Below are 27789 nucleotides of genomic sequence, written 5' to 3'. Positions count from 1 at the left end.
TAAAACCGAAACTCAAACTAAATAAGTATCAGAAAGAATTTATAAAAATTGCACTGGCAGTAGCCAAAAAAGCTATTGCAGTTACTTGGAAATCGGATACACATTTAATATAGATTCTTGGAAGAAAGAAATCTATGGTTGTATTCCATTAGAAAAAATTACTTATAATTTAAGAGATAAATATGAAACATTTTTGAAAATTTGGAGCCCTTATTTACAAAAGACAGGATTAAATATATAGATGCTTTGAAGATGAAACAATTGGTTATTAGGGGAAAGAAATAAATATACATATTAAAATTATTACGAATTCCATGGAGCATGTGGAGATCTTCCAACCACCAGGCATTCTTTCTTTCTTTCTTTCTTTTTTTTTCTATAGGGCTGTTAGGGGGGAGGGGTTAAGGGGAGGGGGTATGGGTTATATACATTGTTTTTTCATACCTTGTAATCATTTAAAAATGCAATAAAAAAAGTTTAAAAAAAAAAGGAGGGGGCTACAGACATAACACCCCCTTTCTTCAGCGCGTTTTTTACCATCGGAAAAAAACGAAGTAATACAGAGTCTTACAGGGTGTTAGAATCTAACACAACACCAAAGTTTTTTTTTCTACAGAGTACTACAGTTATACATTCAATTCAGTATCTAAACAGTTAATGATTACAGTGTCACTTTCTTTAATTTTTTAACATCTTGTACCGTACTAGTCTTGTAGCATCAGACTTAAATTTAATAACCACCTATTTTATTTTTTTTCCTCAGCAACAAAACTAAGGAGGTGTGATCTTAGCTTACGTGCATTGACAAAAGTTTATGTAAATACTAATCTTTTGGTCATTTTCAAACTGAACAGGCAGGCTTCCAAGGGGGTTGTCTTTATTATTCACAGGCTTTGTCGAAATCCCGTACAACCGGCTTTGCTATTTAAAAATGGTGTCCCCCTGAACCGTCGCCTCTTTTCCGGGGAGTTCCCACGTGGGGAGCTTGGGTAATGTGGCGAGATATAGGAATTATTTTATCAACACCGTGTCCCAAACTTAGACCGTCTTCTGAATTTCCACCCAACTCTTTAATTTTACACAGGTAGCTAGCCCTCTCGTCGGGACCCTTCAGGCTTTGTGTTTTTAGTTCGACCACTTTGCTCAAGCAGCATTTCAAATTCTGGCTTTTCACACCACATTCTGGAATAACAATAGCGTGGGGGGCCACATCATCTCCCGGCTTAATCGGTAAGCGATCGGCAGGGTTTAAAATTTTTTCATTCGATTTGGGAACTACAGATTTCCCGTTTCCTTCAATGATAATATTTATCTCCCCATTTTTGAACTCCGCATTAACTTTCAACACACCTTCGAACACAAACACCTGGGAACTCTCACTTCCCAAGGTTAACCCTTTCTTTACTGAACCAAGTCTATCTGACCCACGAGGACGGCAGTCTCATTTCACTGAATCAAATACCTCAGACTTTTTCTGCGCTCCGTTGCTAGGTTCAGTACCATGTGCATCCTCATCTTGGACACACTCAAAGCCTGGCCTCTTCCAGGCTTTCAATACCCGTACCTTTTTCAAATTCTAAGTTCTCCCGATCCTCCCAGGTACTCTCTGGGCAACTCCCTTCCGGAGTAAACCCAACCCCACGGGCTGAAACAACCTCATCTGCCAACCCAGCAGACTTCTTCAAGGCAAGGGCACCCTTTTCATCTAGGACTGCCCTCATTATTGGGAACACCTTTAGAATTTTCAACTTCTTCAAACAGTTCTGCCAAATCAGACAGATCATCCCTGTCCAACTCTGGACCTCTTAACCGCTCTATCGGTTCCTCATCTTTATTCCCTGCCTCTAGGACCTTTCTCCTCGCTAAGGGCAGATCTACCTCCGCTTCCTTACCCTCTTTCACTTTGCTACTCTTCGTTTTACCACCCTCTAAACCCTCGTGGTGTAGGGTCAGTAGAAACGTCTCGGCCAAATCGAAACAGGTCGGATTTAAACAGCTCTCATTCTCAGCTGCCTTTCTGGACATGCTGTGAGTGACCGCCCATGCAGGATAGATCTTGGAATCTAGGGGCGGGGCCACAACACTCACCAGCCAGCGTGTCGGCATCACGGCTGCCCAAACCTTACCACCTGCTAAATTGTTACTGAGAAGGACGTCCGCGTCAGTTCTCGGGAATTCTGATCGCACCCCTATTTCAACTGGTCCAGATACCAGCTCACAATCCATAATGACCTTATGTAAGGGCACCATTTCTGTCCCTTTACTATTCCCTTCACAGCTACCATTCTCGTCTGGCGACCAAGCTCTAGTTCCTTACTGCTGATCAACGACAGCTCAGCCCCTGTGTCTCTCCAGATCCGTACGGGAACTGGTGTGTCCTCCTCCCTCTCAGACACGGTTCCGTGTGACAGACAAGTCTCAGACCCTTCTCGTACTCTGTCTACCCGGGACTCTCTTGTCGATTTACTGATTACCATGGCACATCCGATAGGGACTGCTGCTTTCCCTTTTCCTGTCTCTTTCTGCTGAGCAAAGCACCGAGATGCAATATGCCCCCCCTTCCACAATTAAAACAAGTCAAGCCCGGAAATCTCTGGCTGTCTGGCCTTTCCCCTTCAACCTTACCACTAGCTCCCGGCGGGACCTCTGCCTCAGCCGGCGGACTTTCTCGATCATTCCCACGGTCTCTCTGGGAACTTTTATTTGAGGAAGACTTTGTCTTGTGGGTTAGGGCATATTCATCTGCGAACCTAGCTAATTCCGAGATGGACTTATGCGGCTTCTCATTCAAATACGTCTGGATATCCTCCGAAACACAACTTTTAAATTTCTCAATCAGAATTAACTCCTTGAGACGCCCATAATCCTCTTCCACTCTCTCTGCGGTGCACCACCGGTCCCTTCTCATAGGCAAACTCGGTATACGTCTGATTGCACCCTTTCTTTAAATTTCTAAACTTTTGTCCGTACGCCTCAGGTACTAGCTCATAACTCCGGAGAATGGCCACCTTTACTTTGTCATAACTCTCCTCCTCTCCCTCCTCTATGGCCAACACCATATATGCCCGCTGTGCCTTCCCCTTTAAGACACTCTGTAACAGTGCCACCCACTGACCTCTGGGCCACTTCTGATTCACTGCCACCTTTTCAAAAAGCAAGAAATAACTATCAACATCTGCCCCCTCGAACGGAGGTACTAGCCTCAACTCTCGACCAACATTGAACCGCTCCTCTCGGTCTGACCCCGGAACTCGTGGCCCCTGCCGTAACTTCTCCATCTCCAAGTCATGTTTCCTCTGTTCCTCTTTCTCAGCTGCTTCCAGCTGTTTTAACCTCATTTCATGCTCTCGTTTCTCCTCTAACTCCTTCAGCTGGAGTGCATGCTCCCTCTCTTTCTCTCTCTCGGCCCTTTCCCTCTCTCTCTCTCTCTCTCTCTCTCTCTGTCTCTCTCTCTCTCTCTCTCTCTCGGCTGCCTCCAGCTGCTTTAACTGAAGTGCATGTTCCAACTTTAATTTCTCCAACTCTAACTGAGCCGTCCCACTAGCTGGTACCTCTTCAGGGATATTTTCCAATACCTCATCTGTAAACACATTCTTCCCAATATAATACTGAGTTATTGCCCTTTGCACCTCCCGCTTTTTCATTGACAACCTCACCCCTATGAGGTTTAACTCCTTCACCAAACTTATTAAGTCTGATTTGGTGGCCGCCTTTAGCGCCTCCAGAGTCAGGTTTTCTATAAATTCACCCACATCTATCTTTGCTGGTTTCCCCTTTGGCTACCCGCGTAACCAGATCCAAGTGTGGACTTACAAGCCCGATTTGCTGGCCTCCCAATTTGGTGTCAAATCCCGAGACGAGAACCCCAATTTTGTTACGAAATAGAGAGGTTCGTTGAAGTCTGATGGTACTATGTTTGAAAGTATTTATTGATAAAGGGCACAAAAATAAGATTAATGCAAACATACAGATAATATACGTCATCAATACTAAATCTAAAGCGCGGGTATAATAATAACCTATAAGAAATAGCTCTATCGTTGTCTTGGGGATAGTGTATTGTCCGATGGAAAGATAACAGTCACTGTTAGTTCGTTCACGCTGCAGCGTTTTGGGTTTAAGAGAGCGGCGGTTTAAAACTTGCCCAGGTCTTTTAGGATGCCAATCCGTTGAGTCAGGGGAGTGGGTTTCCCCGTTGTTAGCTAAAAGCCGTTTTCCGTGGTTCCAGCCACCAATTCTAGCAACGGAACTGAACGCACGTGGCCTCCTTCAGATGACTTCCTGCTGTTACGTGGTCGCTTAACGTTTTTTCTGGTGCGTCTGAGGGACTGTTCCTACAGACCCTCTTTTATCCTGACTCGCAGGGTCGTAGATGTCAATCAGGTTGGGGGTGTGCACTCTCTCCCTCAACCAGCCCACTTTGCCTGAGGACGTTCACGTAGCATAGTATCTCAATCCACAAATTGGTCTCCAAGAGACAATGGCCATATCCCATAGCTTTGCATCGCCGGGGAAACAAGACAGTCTGCACGTCTCTTCTCCCATTTCCTGGGCCCCTTGACCCAACTCAACAGTGAATTTGTGATTCTCACAAAGGAGGGGACTACGGTCGTAACATCACCTTATTATTTTTATATCCTCCCCTTGTTATGGGGAACAGTTCTGTACATTTTTTCCAGGTGTAGTTTCACCAGGACTCTAAAATTACAATAAAACTCATCTTTTGTAATAAAGATGATATATTTATTACATCTTTCATCTTGAAATAAAAACCAGCATACTAATTCATAATTGTTTTTCTATTTTTATTCAATAAAAACAGAAGACCTTATTTTTCTACATTGTACATCTGCACCTAATTATTATGCCTTATCCTGTAACAATACTGCATCTTGAACTGTTATACTTGCAATCAAGCCTAATGCATTTGGAGTTCATTATCTCCTGTCCTCTTAAATGGAGAAGCTAAACATAGATTCAGTGACGGCTTTAGTGAAGCACTTGCATTCAATACGGAAGGTATTCCTTAGCTTCCTGTAGCCTGCCAGTTTAATTTTCTAAACTACTTGCACTAGATTGAGGAACTAGATTGCATTTTCCATCCAGGCCATATTGAATTCTTTAACTTTTGATAAGTCTCTCTCTCTCTCTCTCTCTCTCTCTCTCTCTCTCTCTCCCCCCCTCCCTCCCTCCCCCCCCTCTCTCTCCCCCCCTCTCCCCCTCCCCCTCTCTCCCTCTCTCCCCCTCCCCCTCTCTCCCTCTCTCCCCCTCCCCCTCCCTCCCTCCCCTGTAGCAGGTTATCTGTTTCCATTTGCATAGCTTCATTAATACGATCAACACCTCTCTCTAAAACTGGATTGTAGACTTTTTGATAGAAAGTCCATATTCTCTAGCTAGAATTCTCTAGCTCCATCACACTAAAAACCAGTGCTGTTCAGGGCTGCGTGCTCAGCTGCGGCTGTAAACGCTGCTAACACATGACTGAACTGCTAGATTCACTTTAAACTGAATCATCAAGTTCATTATTGTCACAAGAGCAGTTGCCTTCATTAACGATGACATGACGAGATGTCATGCGAGGAGGTAGAGTGACTGGTAAAGTGGTGTGAGCACAATGACTTGAGTCTCAACACAGATAAGACCAAAGAGATGATTATGGACTTTAGGAGAGAGCTCAGAACACCAAGTTTCTGGAAGTGCATATAACAGACATTCTCACCTGGTTCCTCAACACCATCTCTTTGGTCAAGAAAGCCCAGCGGTGTCTCCACTTCTTAAGGAGAGTGAAGCGCCCCCCCCCCGCTCCCTGTTCTAGCCAAGTTTTATTGGAGCACTATTGAGAGCATCCTGCATCACTGTCTGGTATGGGAATGGGAAGGCATTTGATTGCAAGTCCCAACCAAGAATTGCAAGGATTACTGAGAGGATCATCAGGGTCCCTCTTCAAACCATCGGAGATATTTATAAGGAGCATTGCATATGCAGGGTCCAAAGCACTGCCAATGATGCTTCCCATCCGTTTAACAATTTCTTTGACCTCCTGTCATCAGGCAGAAAGCACCATAACATTAGGACAAGAACTGTTCAGATAGGAAGCAGCTTCTACCCCCCTTCCCCCCAGGCTGTAAGACAGCAACCACCCAGCTCTCATCATGTGTGAAGTACCAATAGCATTCTGTTTACTTTTTAATTTCTTGCAAGTGCACATTATTATTTGTCAATTCATTTGTGGTACTATTTGTGTTATCTTTGCAAGTATATGTTCTGTGTTCACCTTGGTCTGGAGGAACATTGTTTCGTTTGGCATTATACATATGTACGGTTGAATGACAACAAATTAAGCTTGCACTTGATCTGCTGAACATGTGTCATAGCACTATGCTCTAACAATAAATTCTGATCATCTGCTCTTTCCTTCCCCCCCACTGCATGCTCACCTCCCATTCACCCACCTTCCCCCTCCTGTCTTCAGTCCAAGCTCTCCCCCTCCCAGCTCCCCTTCCTGCCTCTCTCCCCTAAGGTTGCCTCCTAAGCGGTCATTTGGCTCATATCTCTTTAGATCTTTCCTATCCATGTACCTTTCCAAGTAATTTAGTGTTGCTAATGTACCTGCCCCAAACTCTTTTTCTGGTGCTCTTTCCATATATTGATCACTTTCTGAGTGAAAGGTTGCTCTTCAGGTACTCCACACTCATGTTAAACCTGAGCCTGAGTTTTTGATTCCATAACTCTGGGAAAAAGACAGTGCATTCACCCTGTCTATGCCCCTCATAATCTTATAGACTTCTCTGATCATTCCTCCTTCTCCTATGATCCAAAGGAAAATAGTCCCAACCAGCTCAATCTCTCTCAATAACACAGTCCCTTGAGTTTCAGCAACATCAGGTTTAAGATGGCGCTCGTGAAGCCCAGCAACTACTTACTGGTGGCAAACAAAACAAAGAGTACAACTAAGTACTTTATTAATGACACTTTTTCTTGTAAAGTTTATGGTAAACAATCACCCTGAACAATGGAAAGGTGATGCTGAGTCAATGTTCAAAGCCAAGTCGGGGACAATAGAGTGGAACAGAGAAGAGGCGGATTCGAGGCCTGTCCACCTAAACTGAGAGCGAGGTTTGATTGATCTAAGCATCAGGTAAAGGTTGGGTATGGGCTGAAATGTAGGGGCAAGTTCCAGGCCCAGAGCATATTGATGCTACTGGGTCCGAGTTCAGTGCAAGGAATGATCTGATGTTTGAATGATTTAAAAGCCGGATGTTTGAAAAGGCAGGGTGTTGGGACAAGAGGCAAGGATCAGGCCTCTTCTGTTTGCTGCTCTGTAACGTTTACTCAGCTCTGTGTTGAACTGAGGCTGTGGCCTGCTCCGGCTGCTCTGGACTCTGTGCCTATGGACTTTCTTTTGTTCTGAATGCTACTTGCTTATTTTTTTTATTGCTTGCATTATTTTTTTCCCTCTGCACATTGAGTGTTTGATGGTCTTTTTATGAATGGGTTCTTTTGGGTTTCTTTGTTTTCTGTAAGGAGACAAATCTCAAGTTTGAACTTTGAAATCTACTCTGTGTCTTTAGAGCTTAATGACATCTTTCCTAGAGCTGGATGATGAAAATTGAATGCAATACTCTAGGTGTAGCCTCAGCAACATCCTGTGAATCATAGGGTATCCCAATTTATGGGGACATTAGAGACTACAAATGTAATGTGGAACAGGATCTCAATCTGAAATGTTATCTCCATGGATGCTTTACTCACTGATTTCCTCCAGCAATTTTTTTTTTTTGCAGCCTACAATTTCTGATTTCATTGAAAGATTAAAAACAGCTGACTGAATGATGAAGCTACCAAAATTTGAAATGAGGAAGAATGCGTTATTGTTCAATTTTAAAAATCTTGTATGTTTATTGAATTGCCTAATGTTATTTTACAGCTATGTAATGGTGCACTACTTAACAATGGATATTTTCATTTTAGAACGAAATGGATATAAACTTGATATTCACAGAGATAAAAGGTAAACTATTTAAAGTATATATTTTTGCAGACATCCTTTTATTTTCTTGCATGAATAATGCACGAATAGCACCCGAATGTAATGATTTTGTGTTGGAACAGACAATAGTTCTTTCAAATGCTCTAAATTAATCAATGGGTTCACTGTTTTATTTAAATTCTAGAAATGGTTTGTGGCCGAGTTTGTAAAATTAGCATTATGTTAGTGTTTGTTTTACAGAGGACATGCATTTGGCTGACATGGTTCAGACTGTTTTGTTGCTAGCAATGTATTACAGTTTTTCTTGATGTGCTGTTGTCATTCATGGTTATCATTGCCTTTGATACCTCAAGATTTGACTGTTATAAAGATCCTCTGGCATCTTCCCATCTTGTACCTCATGTACAGTAGAGTATATCCAAAACCTTGCTGCCTGTTTCTTAATAAAATCCTATTCATCCATTGCCTTTGTGCTTGCTGATCACAATGGCTTCTAGTCCATGATGCCTCATTCTTAATTTTCATTTTTATTTGCAAATTCCATTACCATTCCCCTTGCTCATAACTTTCACCAATTCTACAAGATCTGTGTTTTCCAATCTGGGTTCCTTTGACTCCCTGAATTGCTGCCCTGTGAATAAATGAACCCAAGGTTCTGGTCACTTTTTCATGTATGGATGATGCCAAATATTGTTTGATAAATACAGTAGATTCCAATTAATTGGGACATGTTGGGACCAGTATATTTTGGCCCAATTAAAAGGCTGCTCCAGTTAGCAGAAGTTTCATGGAAACAGTTGAAAGGCATAAAAAGACAAACTACCATTTAACTGAGTAACAAATTATGCATTTGGATGAAACTTGCAACAAATTAGAACAGTACTAATGCTATTACAGTATTATAGAACTGTAATAGTTCCTAATAGTTATTGACGGAAGAATTTCTATCTGCTTTGAATGTAAGTGATCAAAATCAGTGGAGATACTTAGTGCAGATAATGGACTGCCTTCATTGCCTTCCTGCATGAAGTCAAAATAAAATGAAAATGGTCAAAAATCACTGCTTTTTGAATTGGCACCCATTGGCCCAAATGGATGACATTACACAAGCACATGCAACTGACGATACTTAAGAGCTGTTCACTCTGTAATGTCTAACAGCTGTTTCTGGCATCTACAAGCCTGAATGAGTGAACAAAACCATTCTGAATTGACTTACTGCTTATTTATCTTCAACTGTCAGTGACAAAAATCACTGCTTTTTGAACACAGACACACACACCTGATGCTATTTAAAAACTGTTCACCCTAAGCGCAGCATAGAGTCTAATGGCCACATAAATGTATGCAGCTGATGCTAGTTAGAAACTTGATCTAGTGCTTTCCAGGCATATATGACAAATCAGCTCTTCTTAGGCTTCAATCTGGGTATAGTTATAGATTATAACTGATCTTCTGATAACAAACTCTGCCATCTTCTTCAGGAATGATGCCTGATTTTAAATACCACTGGACTAGAATGCCCAGGCTTCATCCCTGAAGAAGATGGCAGAGTTTGTCTTTTCTTTCTAAATCTTTTTATTAATATTAGTAATGTGGACAGAATACAAATGATATATTGATAAAGAAATTACCAATATATAAATTCCATTACATTTGAAAAAAAACATACATAATAGTTACAATATAAATGAGTTTACCAAAACATAAGCCATAAAATATATGTATGAACATAGTAAGTCTAAATATTTCATAGTATATGGTATAAAGAAAACAGAAAAAAGAAAAAAAAAACAAAAAAAATATAATGCCAAACTAGCTAATCTAATCTAATAACTAATAACTAATATAGAAAAAAAAGAAGCAAAAAAGAGAAAAAAAAGGGGGTTGTTTATAATATCTCACAAAAATAAGTATTCATCAATGCCGTCACTTCCGGTCCTCTCAAAATCCATAAGCTAAAAGCTGGGAAATCAAATGAACTTGGCATAGGGTCATATTACATCATATGAAAATGTTGAATAAATGGTCTCCATAACTTTTTAAATTTAATAGGTCTCAAAAGTACCACTTCTAATTTTTTCTAAATTTAAACATAACATAGTTTGAGAGAACCAATTAAATACAGTGGGAGGATTAATTTCTTTCCAATTCAACAATATAGATCTTCTAGCCATCAGAGTTAGAAATGCAATCATTCGACGGGCAGAAGAAGATAAATGCAGTGAGTCTAAGATTGGTAAACCAAAAATTGCGGTAATAGGATGAGGTTGTAAATCGATATTCAAAACCGCAGAAATAATATCAAAAATATCTTTCCAATATTTCTCCAAAAATGAACAAGACCAAAACGTATAAGTTAAAGACGCAATTTCAGACTGACATCTATCACAAATAGGACTAATATGAGAGTAAAAATGAGCTAATTTATCCTTGGACATATGGGCCCTATGTACGACCTTAAATTGTATTAGTGAATGTTTGGCACATAACGATGATGTATTAACTAATTGAAGAATTCTATCCCAATTCTCACTAGAAATACTAAGACTAAGCTCTCTTTCCCAATCCTTTTTAGTCTTATAAAGAGGCTCTGAACGTATCTTCATAATTATATTATAAAGTTTTGAAATAAGCCCTTTTTGAAAAGGGTCTAATTCAAATAAACTCTCCAAAATATCTGAAGGCAGAAAATTTGGAAACGTAGAGTACAGAACTTAAAAAATGTCTAATCTGTAAATATCTAAAAAAATGAAATCTAGGCAAGTTATATTTGTTGGATAATTGCTCAAAAGACATGAAACAATTATCTAAAAATAAAACAGAAAATCTTAGTAATCCCTTAGTTTTCCAAGCCAAATAAGCTTGATCTATAATGGAAGGGTGAAAAAAACAATTAGATACAATAGGACTATTTAAAATGAATTGAGTCAATCCAAAAAATCTCCGAAATTGAAACCATATACGCAAAGTATGTTTAACTATCGGGTTGTCAATTCGTTTCGACAATTTAGAAAGAGAAGTCCCTAAAATAGAACCCAGAGCATAAGCTGATACCGATTTAGTTTCTAAACTCACCCAACAAGGGCCAAAAGATCCACCTCCATCTTTCAACCAACATAACAAATATCTAATATTAACTGCCCAATAGTAAAATCTGAAATTAGGTAATGCTAACCCGCCTTCCTTTTTTGTCTCTGTAAATATGTTTTACCTAACCTGGGATTTTTATTCTGCCATATATATGAAGAAATTTTAGAGTCAACATTAGTAAAAAAAGATTTCGGGATAAAAATTGTTATCGCTTGAAAAATATATAAAAACTTAGGTAAAATAACCATCTTAATAGCATTAATCCTACCTATTAGGGATAAAGATAAAGGTGACCACTTAGTAAACAAATCTTTAATCTGATCAATTAAGGGTAAAAAATTAAATCTAAATAAATCTTTATGGTTTTTTGTGATTTTGATCCCTAAATAAGTAAAAGAGTCATTAACTAATTTAAAAGGTAAATTTCCATAAATTGGGACCCGTTTATTCAAAGGAAACAATTTACTTTTATTAAGATTTAACTTATACCCAGAAAACTCACCAAATTGACCCAATAATGATAAAACTGCTGGAATGGATTTCTCCAGGTTAGAAATGAATAGTAATAAGTCATCTGCATACAAAGATAACATGAATATCTGTCCCACGATTAATTCCCAAAATATCCTGTGATTGTCTGATGGCAATTGCCAAAGGTTCTAAGGCAATGTTAAATAGTAATGGACTAAGAGGACATCCTTGTCTAGTGCCCCAAAATAAGCGAAAAAAGGGAGATCTTTGATTATTGGTAAACACTGAGGCTACTGGAGTATGATAAATTAATTTAATCCATGATATAAATATCGGACTAAAATTAAACTTCTCCAACACATTAAATAAGTAAGGCCATTCAACTCTATCAAATGCTTTCTCCGCATCTAATGAAATCACGCATTCTGAAGTGTTATGTGAGGGAGTATAAACAATATTCAACAATCTCCTAATGTTAAAAAAAGAATAACGATTTTTAATAAAACCACTTTGATCATCTGAAATAATTTTGGGTAATACCTTCTCCATTCTAGATGCCAGTAACTTGGAAAAAATCTTGGAGTCTACATTCAATAAAGATATAGGTCTATAAGAAGCACAGTTAGTAGGGTCTTTATCTTTCTTCAATATTAAAGAAATGGAAGCTCTATAAAAAGATTGTGGCAAATTCCCCAATCTAATGGCTTCCTCAAAAACCTTACCTAACCAAGGGGAAAGAGTAGATGGCAGAGTTTGTCATTGAAACATTGGTTATAATTAATACCTGTACCTGGCTTGAAGCCTGAGAAGAGTTTATTAGTTCGAAACTGTTTGGCAATGGACTTTTGAACCCATTAATTGGTGAAGTGTCCCAACTAAACAAAGGGATTTCTGGCTATTTTCTCAATTAGTTTTTGTTAGAAACATAGAAAACCTATGGCACAATACAGGCCCTTCTGCCCACAAAGCTGTGCTGAACATGTCCTTACCTTAGAAATTTCCTAGAGTTACCTATAGCCTTCTATTTTTCTAAGCTCCATGTACCTATCCAGCATAGGGTCTCTTAAAAGATCCTATTGTATCCGCCTCCATCAACGTTGCCGGCAGCGGTTTAAGTGTACTTTAAGAGTTGTCCCAAATAAGTGGCTGGCCAATTAACTGATGGCCCAATTAACTGGAATACAATATATTTCTGTGCAACATCTTGGTAACCTTGTATTAAAAGTATTATGTAAATGAAAACACAAAATGCTGGCAGAACTCAGCAGGCCAGACAGCATCACTACCTCCTCCCATAGATGCTGTCTGGCCTACTGAGTTCTGCCAGCATTTTGTGTTTTTATTTATTTTCAGCATCTGCAGATTCACTCGTGTTGCCTTCTGTAAATGAAAGTTGCTTTTCATGGATGTGAAGTTACAAAATAAATGGTTATAATGAACTGTGTTAAAAGCTGTGGAAAGCTGCGTCATGTTAAATCTGTATTGGTGGAAAGATTTCCAGTTCAGGTTATGTAACAGATTTAGATTTGACTTCTCCATCGCTGACTCAGCAAACTTTTAAAACTAGGTAATCAGCATGTTCCACCTGTTTCTAGAACATTGTGTATGCTTTAGAATATCTAGAGGAATAAATACTCTGTTCCATATAAAGCAGCTTTATTAAAACCACTCTTGGACATGTTTTTGGTGTTTTTCTTAGAGTTTTTAAATGCTGGCAAGGGCATAGTTGAGCCTAATGGAAGCTCTATTAATAAAGGTTTGATACCACAATGATGTTAGTGCTTCGGCATTGCACATTGAAAATGCTTTGAATTTATGGAAAAATTTGTGTACGCTGAAATTAAATTCTTGGATCAATTCTTTTCTGAGGAAGATTATATATACAGTAAATAAGAGCAGAGAATACAGCGGGCAATGCATGGATTAGATAATGTCTATAAAGATAATAATGAATCTAATGTGGTTTTAGTCATAGAAAGTAAAAGGATATGCTGCATTATAAGGAATGGTGAATTCTGCTACATAATGAAATAAAACTATTACACCATTAATTAATTTCTGAGAAGATTAGTGACCATAAAACATGAGCAGAATTTATGCACTAAAATCATAGAACACTACAGCACAGAAATAGGTGCTTTGGCCCGTCTAGTCCATGCTAAACTACTAATCTTTCTAATCCTATCAAATTACACTCAGACCATAGCCTTCCATATCCCTTCCATCCATGTACCTGTTCAAATTTCTCTTAAATATTGCAATTGAGCCTGTATCCACCATTGCTGCTGGTAGCTTATTTCACACTTTCACACAGCCACTGAGTGAACAAGTACCCCTTAAGTATTTCCCCTTTCCCCCTTAACTTATGACTTCTAGTTCTAGTCTCACCCAACCTCAGCAGTAAAAGGCTGCTTGCATTTATCCTATCTATACCCTTCATAATTTTGTATACCTCTATCAGATCTCCCCTCATTCTCCTACGCTCCAGGGAATAAAGTCCTAACCTATTCAACCTTTCCTTCTAGCTCATATCCTCAAGTCCTGGCAACCTCCTTGTAATTTTTTCTGTGCTCTTTCAACCTTATTGATACCTTTCCTTTTCTTAGTTAACCAGAATTGCACACAATACTCCCAAGTTAGGTCGTGCCAGTGTCTTACACAGCTTCATCATAACATCCCAACTCTTGTACTCCATACTTCAATTTATGAAGGCCAATGTGCCAGTAGCTTTCTTTTTGACCCTTTTTACCTCTGACAATAATGGATTAATGATCTGTGTTCCCAGTTCCCTCTGTTCAACCACACTCCTCAGTGCCCTACCATTCACTGTACAAGTCCTACAAACAATGGACGCAGCACCAATTACTGCATGACACTAATACTCACAGGCCTCCAGAGAGGCAACTACTACCACTCTCTTGTCTTCTCCCATGAAACCAATATCTAATCCAATTTACTACCTCATCCTGAATGCCAAGTGACTGAACCTTCTTGACTAGTTTCCCTTGTGGGACCTTGTCAAAATGCCCATGTTGACAACAACCACTGCTTTACCTTCATCCACTTTCTTGATAACTTCCTTGAAAAGCAATAAGATTGATTAGACCATACACAAAGCCATTCTGACTACCCTTAATCAGTCCATGTCGATCCAAATACTTGTGTGTCTGGTCCCTTACAATATCTTCCAATAACTTTCCCACAACTGATGTCAAACTCACCGGACAATAATTTCCTGGTTTCTGTTTAGAGCCTTTTTAAAACAACAGAGCAACATTGGGTATCCTCCAATCCTGTGGTACCTCTGCCCTTGTGGGGGTTATGGATTATTCTGATTGTTAAAAGTTGCTTCCGTCATGATTTGTTGGTTTAGGATCTGCAGCTGCTTTTCAAATATCCCACGTATAAAATAGCACATAGAAGAGGCTTGCTTTCTATTCCTTTGTTTAAGGCAAAGAGTGCAGATAATGATTGGGAAGGTATGTCCTGCACATGCCTTCAACTAAGTATATTTGTTGAATATTCAGCTTTGTAGTGTCTGTAATTTGGGGAACATGAATACTTGGTTGAATTTTTGCTGTTTATAAATAAATGATTAATGTACTTATTCACAGTTAGTGTTTTCTGTAGTATCTCACCAGACCCACAAACCCAATTCAATTTTACAACCTCTCCTGTCGCAAAGGATTTTTAAAATACTCTATCTGCAAGGACCCTGGCAATTTCTGCACTTGCCTCCTATAGGGTCCGAGGGAATACCTTTGTCAGGCCCAGGGTGCCTCAGGGTGGCAACCACCTCCTCCTCTGTAATCTGTACAGGGTACGTGAAGTTGATGCCACTTTGCTTCACTTCTATAGGCTCTGTATCCATTTCCTGAGAGAATACATTCAAAGAATGCATTTCAGATCTCTACCATCTGTTTTGGTTGCACAAATGGATTACCATTCTGTCTTCCAGAGGACCAATTTTGTCCTTTGCGATACTTTTGCTCTTAACATATCTGAAGAATCCCTTTGGATTCTCCTTCATCTTGTCTGCTAGAGCAATTTCATGCCTTCTTTTAGCTTTCCTGATTTCTTGTACTCCATAAGCACCGTGTTTGTTTCTATCTGCCGATACCTGCTCTGTACCTCCTTTTTTCCCCCTCTTAATCAGGTCCTCAATATCTTTTTGAAAACCAGGGTTCTCTACACTTGTTATCTTTACCTTTTATTCTGTCAGGCACAAACAAGCCTTGTATTCTCCAAATTTCGTTTTTGGCCTCCCACTTTCCAAGTACACCTTTCCCAGAAAACAACCTGTCCTAATCCACACTTTCCAGATCATTTCTGATACCATCAAAATTGACCTGTCTCCAACTTAGAATCTCAACCTGTGACCCAGGCCTATCATTTTGCATATTTGCTTTGAAACTAATGGCTTGTGATCACTGGATGTAAAGTGTTCCCTTACACAAACTTCTGTCACCTGCCCTGTCTCATTCCCTAATAGCAGACCCAGTCTCACATGTTCTGTCATTGGGACTTCTATGTACTGATGAAGGAAACTTTCCTGCATACATTTGTAATATTTTTGCTCTTAACATATCTGAAGAATCCCTTTGGATTCTCCTTCACCTTGTCTGCTAGAGTGGCTTCATCCCTTTTTTTAGCCTTCCTGATTTCTTTCTTAAGTGTTCTCTTGTATTTCTTGTACTCCATAAGCACCTCATTTGACAAACTCTATCCCATCTAGTTTTTTTTTACAGTATGGGATTCCTAGTCATTATATGGAAAATTAAAATCACCCTGCAAAGTTATCTTTCTTGCAAGTCTGCGATCTCTTTACAGATTTGTTCCTGTAAATCCCTAGGACTGTTTGGTGATCTGTAATATAGCCACATTAATGTGGTCATGCCTTTCTTATTTCTCAGGTCCACCCATAAAGCCTCACTAATTGTGATCTCTTATCTGTCCTGACGGAAGACTACCATGACAGTTTCTCTGACTAGTTATGCCACCTCTCCTCCTTTAATCCCTCCTGCTATGTCATGCCTAAAACCCTGGAATATTGAGTTGCCGGTCCTGCCCGTCCTGCAACCAAGTCTCACTAATAGCTACAGCGTCATAGTTCCAGGTGCTGATCCATACCCTGAGTTCATCCGCCTTTCCTACGATATTTTTTGCATTGAACTATATGCAGCTCAGGGCATTAGTTGCACAATGCTGAACCTTTTGATTCTTGACTTTTTATCTGTGGTTTTACCAACATCTGCCTCCACAACCTCTTTATTAACTGTTCTGGCACTCTCATTCCCATCTCCCTGCGACTGTAGTTTAAACCCTACCCCGTGCAGCATTAACAAATCTTCCTTGCAAGGATATTAGGCCCCCTCCATTTGAGGTGCAAACCATCCCTTCTTTACAGGTTCTACCTTCCCTGGAAGAGAGCCCAATGCTTGAAAAATCTTATGCCTTCCTTCCTACACCATTTCCTTAGCCATGTGTTATATTATATAATTTTCCTATTTCTGGCCTTGCTAGTATGTGGCGTGGGTACTAATCCTGAGATCTTGCCTTTTAACTTAGCACCTAACTCCCTATGCAGAACCCCATCACTCATCCTACAACATACCATCCAGGAATCTCGTTCTCGCCCACAGAACCTCCTGTCTGTTCCCCTAACGGATCCCCTATCACTACAGCATGCCTCTTCTCCCCCCCACCCTTGGAGTCACAGAGCCGGATATTCTTTAAATATCAAGTGATCTAACTTACATAGATTTTCTAGGATGGAGAATTCCAAAGATCAGAATCAGAATCAAGTTTAATATCGCTGGCGTATGTCATGAAATTTGTTGTGTGGCAGCAGTACATTACAATGCATAACAATAAAAACTGTAAATTACAATAAGTATATTAATAAAGTTATATTAAATAAGTAGTGTAAAAAGTAGTGAGGTAGTGTTCAGGTTGAATATCCATTCACAAATCTGATTGCAGATGGGGAAGAAGCTATTCCTGAATCGTTGAGTATGTGTCTTCAGGCTCCTGTACCACCTTCTGATGGTAGCAATGACAAGAGGGCATGTCCTGGATGTTGGGGAGGCTAATGCTCATGATGAAGCTGAGTGCGTTTACAACTTTCTGTAGCATATTTTGATCCTGTGCGTTGCTTCCCCCCTCCCCCCATATCAGACAGTGATGCAACCAGTTAGAATGCCCTCCACAATACATCTGTAGAAATTTGTGAGTATCTGGGGATATACCAAATCTCCTCAAACTCCTAATGAAGTATAGCTGCTGTCATGCTTTCCTTGTAATTGCATCGATATGTTGGGCCCAGGGTAGATCCTCAGAGATGTTGACACCCCAGAACTTGAAGTTGTTCATCCTTTCCGCTTTTGATCCCTTAATGAAGACTGGTGTGTATTCTCTCATCTTATCCTTTCTGAAATTCTGCCAACAATAGTTGTGTCTCCAGTAAATTCATAGATGACATTTGAGCTGTTCCTAGCCACACAGTCATGGGTATAAGACAGAGTTGAGCAGTGGGCTAACCACACGTCCTTGAGATGTGCCACAGTTGATTACAAGGCGGCAATATTATTTCGGATCTGCATAGACTGGTCTTCTGTTGAGGACATCAAGGATCCAGTTGCAGAGGGAGGTACAGTGGCCCAGGTTTCAGGCTCTTTGATTAGAACTGTGGGAATGATTCTGTTAAATGATTTGCCACTTTCCGCAAGAAGTAGTACCAACATACCTCTATTTTCTATGATCTTTCCAGGTATTCTGCCACAGGATCTTCTTTAGATAGTTGAGGGTTTAATCTACTTCTTGAAAATTTAATACAAAAAGTTGACACCATAATGCTGTATGAAGTGGATTTTACTTTAAAGGTGCCATCATTTGGATGAAATTTTAAAATTAATTCGCACTGGCTGGTTTAAGTTGACATAAAATATTCAAAAGCTCTATTTTGGAAAAGTGTAGGGGAATCCTGGTAAATATCTATCCCTCAATCAGTATCACACATAATAAATTAATGGTCTTCATCACATTGTCATTTTGCGGGCTTACAGCACTGTCATTTTAGAAATATATCTTAGAAATATATTGTTGGTTGGAAAATACTGACATGTCTTGGGGAAAGGGACATTATAACTGAAAAAAAGCTTTTGATTTTTTTTAAAGGATTTGCTGAAGAGCTTTTGAGAAATCAGTTAGTTGGAAGTATAGAGGAAGCGATTGACACACTGTTTGATAAAGTTGCAGTTTTGAATGAAGTAGAAAACAACAAAATCAAGGATGCACAGGTTTGTAAAAGCACTTGATAACTTTGCCCAGAAGTTTCATTTGTTTTTCTTTTAGAGATGATTTAGATCAAACATTTATCCTGACCGTTCTTGGAGAAATAAATGCCAGTTACTTAATTTATAATTAGATATTATGTAAGTAGTACTACATTTTAGATACAGGGAAACCAACTGTCTATAAAAATGAGATAAGTGCCCTTTAAAGATTATGGAATTGATTTAATACTAGTGGGAAAATAAAACTTGGAAGGAAAGGATCAGACCAATTGTAGGCTGTTTATAATATGAAATATTTGTATGTTATGAATGGGACATATGATGGGTTTGGACTTCATCAATGAAATAAAATATGCAGGATGATGAGATAAGGGAGGAATATATTGGTATTCTAGATATTTATACGGATGAGGTGTTGGCCGTATTGAAAAATGTTAAGGTGGCATGACGATATCTACCCTAGGAAACTGAGTGAAACAAGGGAAGAGATTGCTCAGGCTTTGGCAAAGATCTTTGTATCCTCAGTAGCCAAGGGCATTCTGTCATGAGGCCAGAGAATAGCTAATATTCCTTTGCTTAATAACGGGGACAGACTAGGAAATTATAGGCATGTGAACCTGCCTTTAGTAGGGAAATTATGGGAGAAGATTCTTAGGGACAAGATTTTCTTGCATTTGAAGAAGTATAGACTTCTGAGTGATAGTCAGCATGGCTTTGTGTAAGGGAGGTCTTGTCTTGCAAATTTGATTGAATTTTTCCAGGAAGTGATGAAGGATGATTGATGAGGATAGGGCAGTGGGTGCTGTCCATCTGGACTTCAGTAGATCATTTGACAAGATCCCTCATGGTAGGCTGGTCCAGATTAATTTACATTGGATCCATAGTGCATAGCAAATTGGATCCAGAATTTCCTAGATCCTATAAAACAAAGGTAGTAATTGAGGTTTTTTTTTCTTGACCCATGAACAGTAGTGTTCCACAAGGATCAGTGCAAGGACTTTGCTGTTTGTAATATAAATTATTTGGGTAAATATGTAGGTGGTCTGATGAGTAAATTTACAGATGACATGAACACTTGTGGAATTGTGGATAGCAAGGATAGTTGGCAAGGATATAGATCATTTGAAAATTTGGGAGGAAAAATGGAAGATGTAGCTTAATTTAGACAAGTGTGAGGTAATGCATTTTGAGAACATAATCAGTAAATAGCAAGATTATTATGAGCATTGTTGAACAATGAATGATGTGGCGGTTTAAATCCAAATGAGCCAACACAAAGTGACAACATTGTGTTTAGGATGGTAAAGAGTGTGTATGGCATGCTTACCTATTGTTGCAACATTAAGTATAAAAATTAGCAAATCGTGTTGCAGCCACATAAAACTTTCATTCAGTTACATTTGGAATATTTACAATTCCGGTTGCCACAGTACAGGAAGGAAGTTGGGTCTTTGGAGCAAGTATAGAGAAGCTGTAAAAAGTTGGATAAACATTGATTATTTTGTCTGGAGTGTTGGAGGCTGAGAGCAATTATAAAGTTATGTAAAATTATGATAGGAATAAATAAGGTGGATAGTCTTTTTCCCAGAGTGGAAATATCAAATAATCTTAGTGCATAGATAAAAAGTGAGAGAAGGGAAGTTTAATAGTATTTTACAGAGTTTTTTTTAAACATAGGTGGTAGGTGCTTGGAACACACTGCCAGGGCGGTGTTACAATAGCAGCTTATCAGAGGCAATGAACGGACGCATGAACAGGCAGGGAATGGGGGAACCATGTGCAAGCAGATAGGTTTAGTTTAGAAAGGTGACATAGTGAGCCAAAGTGCCTGTTACCAAAAGAACATAAGATTCTAAAATAAATACATGTTCGACACAGCATTGTGGGCCAAAGGGCTTGTAGTGCTGCAAGTTTTCTGTATAGGAGCAGATTTAGGTCATTGGGCCCATTGAGACTGCTCTGGCATTTCATCATGGCTGATCCATTTTTCCCTTCATCCCCAGTCCCCTGCCTTCCCCCCAAATCCTTTCATGCCCTTACTAATCAAGAATCTATCAAACTGCCTTAAATATACATATAGACTTGGCCCCCATAGTTGCCTTTTGCAAATAATTCCACAGATTCACCACTCTCTGGCTAAAGAAATTCCTCCCTTCTCTGTTCTAAAAGAATGTTCCTTACTTTGAGGCTGTGTCCTCTGGTCTTAGTCTCTCCCACCATAGGAAACATCCTCTCCATATCCACTCTATCAAGGCTTTTCACCATTCGATAGGTTTCAATGAGGTCACCCCTCATTCTTCTGAATTCTAGTGAATGCAGGCCCAGTGCCACCAAACGCCTTTCACACGACAGACCATTCAATCCTGGAATTATTTTCATGAACCTCCTTTGACCCTCCCCTATTTCAGCACGGTTTCAGTTAATGTGCTGTTGGGTGGCGGGGTGGAGGTATATCTCTACCAAAGGAGGTGTGAGGCTCTCCTTCCCTCTGCTAACCTGCAGGTCACCCTTGGGCAATGTGTATCACCTGTTTAGCCCCTAGATCAGGGTCATGTGAAGCCCTGAGATCAGTTGGTGGATGATTGTATGAGCGCCCAGTGTATATCACAAGTCCTGGTTATGTGATCTCCAAAGAGTATTGATAATGGTTGGGATCACCTGTCTTGTAAAATGCTGCCCAGGAGAAGGGAATGGCAAACTACTTCTGTAAAAAAAAAAATTTGCCAGGAGCAATCATGGTCACGGAAATACCATAATTGCCTATGTCATACACTTGGCACATAACGAACAAAAAAACTGTGCTGTACTATTTAATGTAAATAGTATTTTGTCCATGTACTGATTTTTTTTGCAAAATTCTTTGAAAATAAATATTACAATATTGATTATATTGCAGAACATCAGAGTACCTGGCTTATTGTAATTATCAGTTAAATTTTCTGAGTGAATACTGAATCTCAACTGTCTTTTTGATTCCCTACCATCAGACAGGAGGTACCATAATATTAATATAAGGACTGTTGGGATGGGAAACAGCTTCTTGCCCCAGGCCGTAAGATTACTGAACTCCCTGCCATCACCCAGGTCTCATTGCGTATGAAGCCCCAGTAGTGTTACAATGTTCACTTTTTAACTTGTGTCATAAATGCACCTTAATATTTGTTAATTTACTTGTGATAGTATTACTTTATGTGTTGTGTGTAAGTTATATGTACTGTGTTGTGTGCCTTGATCCGGAGGAATGTTTTGTTTGGTGGTATAATGTGTACGGTTGAATGACAATAAACTTGAACTTGAATAGTAAATAATCAAAATGCAAGTTCTTAGAATAGTCATAAAATATTTTGTTCTTTTAATAAAGGTGGAAGAGTATGCTATTAATCTGTGGAACTGGGCAGTAACTAAAAGACTGGAATCTTCAATTAATGATGAACAGAGAACAAAACGTGAGTATTTGATTCCATTGCTATATATTTAATTCTCTTTATTTTTCTTTTACTATTGGTTTAGTGCAACCTATCACTAGCTGGCCTGCTCTCACTTGTGCTAGTTGCTTTTTATGCAAATAATTTTGCAATTTTCTTTGTTGTAAGCCTCAGTGCTTCTGGTTACTAATATCAGGCTTACTTATCTACAATTCACTATTTTCTCTATTTTTGGATATTGATATTTGATTTTCCACCTTAAAATGTACTGATGGAAGACTGCTCATTTTGAGTAGATTTTCTTGTTCCTGCAATTTAAGATCAAAGTGGGATGAGGTGGCTAAGCCATGCGTAATGGTAACTACCCCTCTCATGAATTCCACTTGTGATTCACTGCTGATTGAAATACAGTCATGGGCTGGACTTGATGCTTGCTCAGACACTTTTTATTTACTAACTAAACTTCTGCTGCTCAGTTTTTGTGTAGTTGTTTTGCCCTTTTTCTCCTCCTATGCTTCTATCTCACCAAAGATTCTGCTCCCTGATGTCAGTGAATCTGATTTTGGTGCAAATGTATGAATCATAGCTTATATATAACTTGGTCTAGTTTTGCTGAGCAATTTTACACTCAAATTATTTATTTCAAGTACATTGGAATTTTCAGTTATTTTGGTAAATACAGACTTGGAGCTTTGACCCTAAAATAATTTTTCTTTAATCTAAAATTGGAGTTGAAATAATTGTGTAATTTATTGCTTTTGACCGTTATACCTGATGCTATGATACGGGGTACAGACCTCTTAAGTTGCAGCATAAATGCAATGTTAGTGAAGTTTTCTTGAAGCTTGAAAATGGAGTAGAATACTGAAAGATCAGGCATGATGTCTAACTATATGTCTGTGAACTTTTTATTTTTCAGTGCGTCATGTGGCCTGCAAGCTTGCCTATTTGAGTGATTGTGCTGATCCCACTGCAGTATCACTGCAAAGACAAATACTGGTGAGTTTTAAATACATTTAATAGATTGTTAGATATTTTTATAAATAGAATATGCTTGATTATATAGTAACTTCAGATTGATCATTTATTTTTCTATCTTATGTGGGCAAATCGACAAGGGAGAGCCAGTGGATGTAGTGTACCTGGACTTCCATAAAGCTTTTGATAAAGTCCCACATAGGGGATTAGTGGGCAAAATTAGGGCACATGGTATTGGGGGCAGAGTACTGACATAGATTGAAAATTGGCTGACTGACAGGAAACAAAGAGTAGTGATTAACGGGTCCCTTTTGGAATGACAGGCTGTGACCAGTGGGGTACCACAAGGTTCAGTGCTGGAAATAATATAGATTTAATGTCCCTTTTATTGTACTTTCTCCCTTTAAATCCATCATTTTAGTGATCTTTCACCAGCTTCTGAAAAATCTTCCAATCTGCAGGCCCCCAGCCACTTTTTGCAACTTCACAAAAATACATTTTTTGCCCAATCTAGTACCATCTTTCTGTGGTTAGCTAAGAATGAATCATATTCTCCATGAACTTTTTTACTTCTTGATGGAATGCAGAGGCATTCCAAGATTTGCGAACGTTCTATTTGTAATTTTTTACAATCATTCATCTGACTCTTTAGGTATGTGCCCTATACTTTTTCTGTAACCAGTGTTCCTAGTATATTCAATCCTTTGGTTCTCAGGATAGTGAGTTGTTTCTAATGCTTTCAGGATGTAATTACACATAATTTATGCATTGTATTAGAGTTTATTTTGCTCTTAACCTTGTTCTGCTGTTACAGAATGTTGAAACTTAAACTAAATTTATAGGAATTACTGAGGTGCTCCAGGACACATTATAGTTTCTCACTCTGATCCTATTAAATTAATAGTAAGGCTCAGTGTGCACAGCTTGCTTCTTATAACAACACATTACTACCTGGTTTTAGCATCCATCCACATGCTTTTGGTCTGGTCAGTCAAATTTCTGTTTGAAAGATTTGAAGTATTCCATGGATGCCGATGGATAGGGAGCCAATAGAGGGAGTATTTACCCAGCTTTTGAAAACATTTAAAAAGTCACATTAGTGAGAGTCATGAGTGATCATAATTCAGCTACTGGCATTGTGCTACCATCACTAATTCATCTACCACTATGCACATGGTATTATTAAATCTGTAATCCCAATGGTCACCAGTACAGGTTTCCCCCAATATTTGAAGGTAGAGCATTCCTGTGAAATGGTTCGTAAGCTGGAATGTTGTAAAGTGAAGAAGCAATTACCATTTATTTATATGGGAAAAATTTGTGAGCATTCGCAGACCCAAAAAAATAACCTACCAAATCATGCCAATAATGCATAAAATCTAAAATAACAGTAACATATAGTAAAAGCAGGAATGATCTGATAAATACACAGCTTGTATAATGTAGGAACACTTTCCTGCAATTATTGTAGCACCGTCCACCGTGGCGAAAATCTCACGCAAGCGCTCTTGGCAGCACTTGTGGCGAAAACACACGGTGCAAGTGCTTGCGGCAGAAATGCACAGCACAAGTGCTCCCAGCAGAAGCACTCTTTCCAGTAACCTTTAAACTACGAAGCTTCCAAATAACACATAAAAATACACAGCCTATATAAAGTAGAAATAATGTACGTCCAGTGTAGTTTCACTTACCAGAATCGGGAAGAGAGTGAGCACACTGATGATGGTGTGTTAGGCTGAGTTGTTGGAGGTTGGGGTGATGGGAGACTAGGGTATCATCTCATCGTCATCTGCTTCCATCAGGGCAGGCAGGTCACCTTCTTCTATATCTGCCTGCCTCGATGTCGGAAGGTTGAGTTTCGTCGTCTGCTGTGGCTGATGTGGAAGGCTTGAAAAACGACAGTGTGCTTGACTGCTTAGCCTCGCACATTTTTCTATCATACACTTCTTTGTAAGCACTCAAACCATCCTGCAAATATGCCCTAAACCTACATACCCTTTCAAAATTAAAGTCATACTTTTCTGCAATCATTGCAGCATTGTCAATCGCAGCAAAAATCTTACTGAATTGCTTCCTGTTCAGTTCCTGGACGACTTCACTTTCGCTACTGCTTTCGGCTTCAACTGTTATCCTTTCCTCTTCATCAGCTCTTCATCTCTCAGTTCTTGGTCATGGGATGCCAAAACCTCTTCAACATCATCTTCATCAACTTCCACAAACCCTTAGCCAAACTCACTATATTCTTAGTTTGTCCACCACAATCAAAACACTTAATTATTTCTAGTTTTACGCTAAGTGTAACACCATTATGCGCTCTTTTAGGCTTTTCTGATACTTGGAACTCATCTTGCTAATGGATGTACAAAATAAATCGACATAAAGCACAGATGCTCACAGGCACGTGTTTAAGCAATGCCAGCTAGAATGCAGTTCTGGGGGAGGAACTTGGCTGCTCAGTGCATGCGCTGCCTTTTTTCATAACAGTGAAAACACCTTTTTGCAAAAACTGGTTACTAATGAATGTCTTTTGTAACAGCGAGTTGTCGTAAAGTGAACGTTCGAAAAACGGGGGACACCTGTATAGCTGTTTCTGTTAAGGCTGCCTTAATGTTAGCAGGCAGAGAACCTATCAATAACACAAGTAGCAGTCTTCAACCATTTTCAATTTATCCTATGAGAGTTTCCAGTTCTCCTAGACTGCAATCAGTAAGGATGGGTAGTTACATCACTACCATGATTATTGTTGATGCTTGTGCCTCACAAGGTTGCATCATCAGCCCCCTGCTCTACTCTCTATGCATTAATGACTGCCTGGTCAGATTCTTCTCTAACTCCATCTACATGTTTGTAGATGATATCTCAACTAATTATGAGTCAGAGTAAAGGAAGGAAATAGAGAGCCTAGTAACATGGTGTCATGACAAGAATCTTTCCCTGAATGTCACCAAAAGAAAAGATCTGGTCATTGACTTCAGGAAGGGAAGGGATGAGGTTTGGGGTTGGTGCACAATCTTTTGTTTACCTCCACAGTGGTGAACTTGAAGAGCTTCAAGTTCCTAAAAGTGACGTCACCAATAGCCTGTTCTGATGAAACCTCATTGTTGCCACAGCCAAGAAAGCTCGTCAGCTTATACTTCCTCAGGAGGATCAAGAAATTTGTCACGTCACCTTTGATTATCCTCTTCAGATGTGTCACAGCTTGGTATGGCAATTGCTCTGCTGATGACTGCAAGAAACTGGAGAGTTGTTGACACAGCTTGGCACATTAGAGAAGCTAGCCTCCTCTCCTTTTACTGTATCTGTACTTCTCACTGCCTTGGTAAAGCAGCCAGCGTAATTAAATATCCCACCCATCCCAGATATTCTCTCTTCTTTCCCCCTCCCATTGGGCAGAAGATACAAGAGTGTGAAAGCACATACCACCAGGCTGAAAGCACAACTTCTATCTCGCTCCAGTAAGATTATTGTATTGTTCCCTGATATCATAAAATGGGCTCTTGACCATGCATGTCTACCTCATTATGACCTTGCACCTTACTGTCTACCTGCACTACATTTTCTCTGTAACTCTAATACTTTTTTCTGAACTCTTATTGTTTTACGTTGTATTACCTCAATGCACTGTTGTAATGAAGTAAACTGTATGAATGATATGCAAGACATTTTTCACTGTAACTTGGTACATTTGACAATAAGAAACTAATTTACCGATTTACTCCTGTGACTTGTAATTAAGCACACAACTTCATAGTGCTACATTCTTCATTTCACTTACCTGTTTTAAGTTTACTCTTATTATTGAACTTTATTTAACTTAAAGCTCTGCCTGTAGCCTTTGTTTTTTCATTCAACAGAGCATTTGTTTCAGCCTGATTTAAACAAAACCCTCACAATAGTCCAACTCCACTATTCTTCAAGGTTGGTGCCAGTGCTCCTAAATTGAAAACTATTTCTTATGTGCCAGTTTTGAGCTGTGTGTTCAACACTTTTCATCTATGTATGCCATGCTAATTTGTGGGAGGCTAAATCTGTGATTAAAGGATTATTGTCCTGGCTGTTCTGCTCATTAATTTAAATCCTAGCTCATATTCCCTCAGTAGAGTCATATTCTTTATTTAGCTCATGGCATATGTTATTTTGTGGTCCAATGAAACTGGATGTCCCTCTCTCTTTGGCCTTCATCATTCTTTACAGGCCAGAGAAGTTGCCCTTAAATGACAATGATATACATATATATGATTTCACATGCAAGACTCAGGACCTTAATTTGTGCACTAATACTTCTTCCCAATAGGTCAAGAACTTTGGCTGCCCATCCAAAAGCCCCAGACATATTGACTGACTGGAATCCAAGCGTACACAAAGGTCTTGGTTAATTGATGCCATTTTAGGACTGTTCCTTGTATATCAGGCCCCCTTTAAAATTAGCTGTCACGCATTTATAAATAGTTCAATAGTAGACTAACTTACAGATGGATTACATAAAGAATAATTATTACTTTCTATTCCAGATGTTCACAAAAACTGGGCGAAGCTG

At 39.2% G+C, this 27789-nt stretch overlaps 1 protein-coding gene across 1 annotated transcript in view; it reads left to right on the top strand.

The window, feature by feature from the left end:
• Nucleotides 1-6892: 6892 nt before the first annotated feature.
• tex11 (testis expressed 11) overlaps nt 6893-27789 on the top strand; it is a 143500-nt gene continuing 122603 nt past the window's right edge. Inside the window, exons 1-4 of the mRNA XM_059976395.1 lie at nt 6893-6992; nt 18731-18852; nt 22211-22295; nt 23194-23273. Of these exons, the coding sequence (XP_059832378.1) occupies nt 6893-6992; nt 18731-18852; nt 22211-22295; nt 23194-23273 (387 nt within the window). The remainder of the gene's footprint in view (nt 6993-18730; nt 18853-22210; nt 22296-23193; nt 23274-27789) is intronic.

This window comes from Hypanus sabinus, chromosome 8 (genome assembly GCF_030144855.1).
Source record: "Hypanus sabinus isolate sHypSab1 chromosome 8, sHypSab1.hap1, whole genome shotgun sequence".
In the NCBI taxonomy this organism is placed as follows: Eukaryota; Metazoa; Chordata; class Chondrichthyes; order Myliobatiformes; family Dasyatidae; genus Hypanus; species Hypanus sabinus.
Note: the sequence above shows the minus strand (reverse complement) of the source record. Positions and strands in the feature narration are given on the sequence as shown.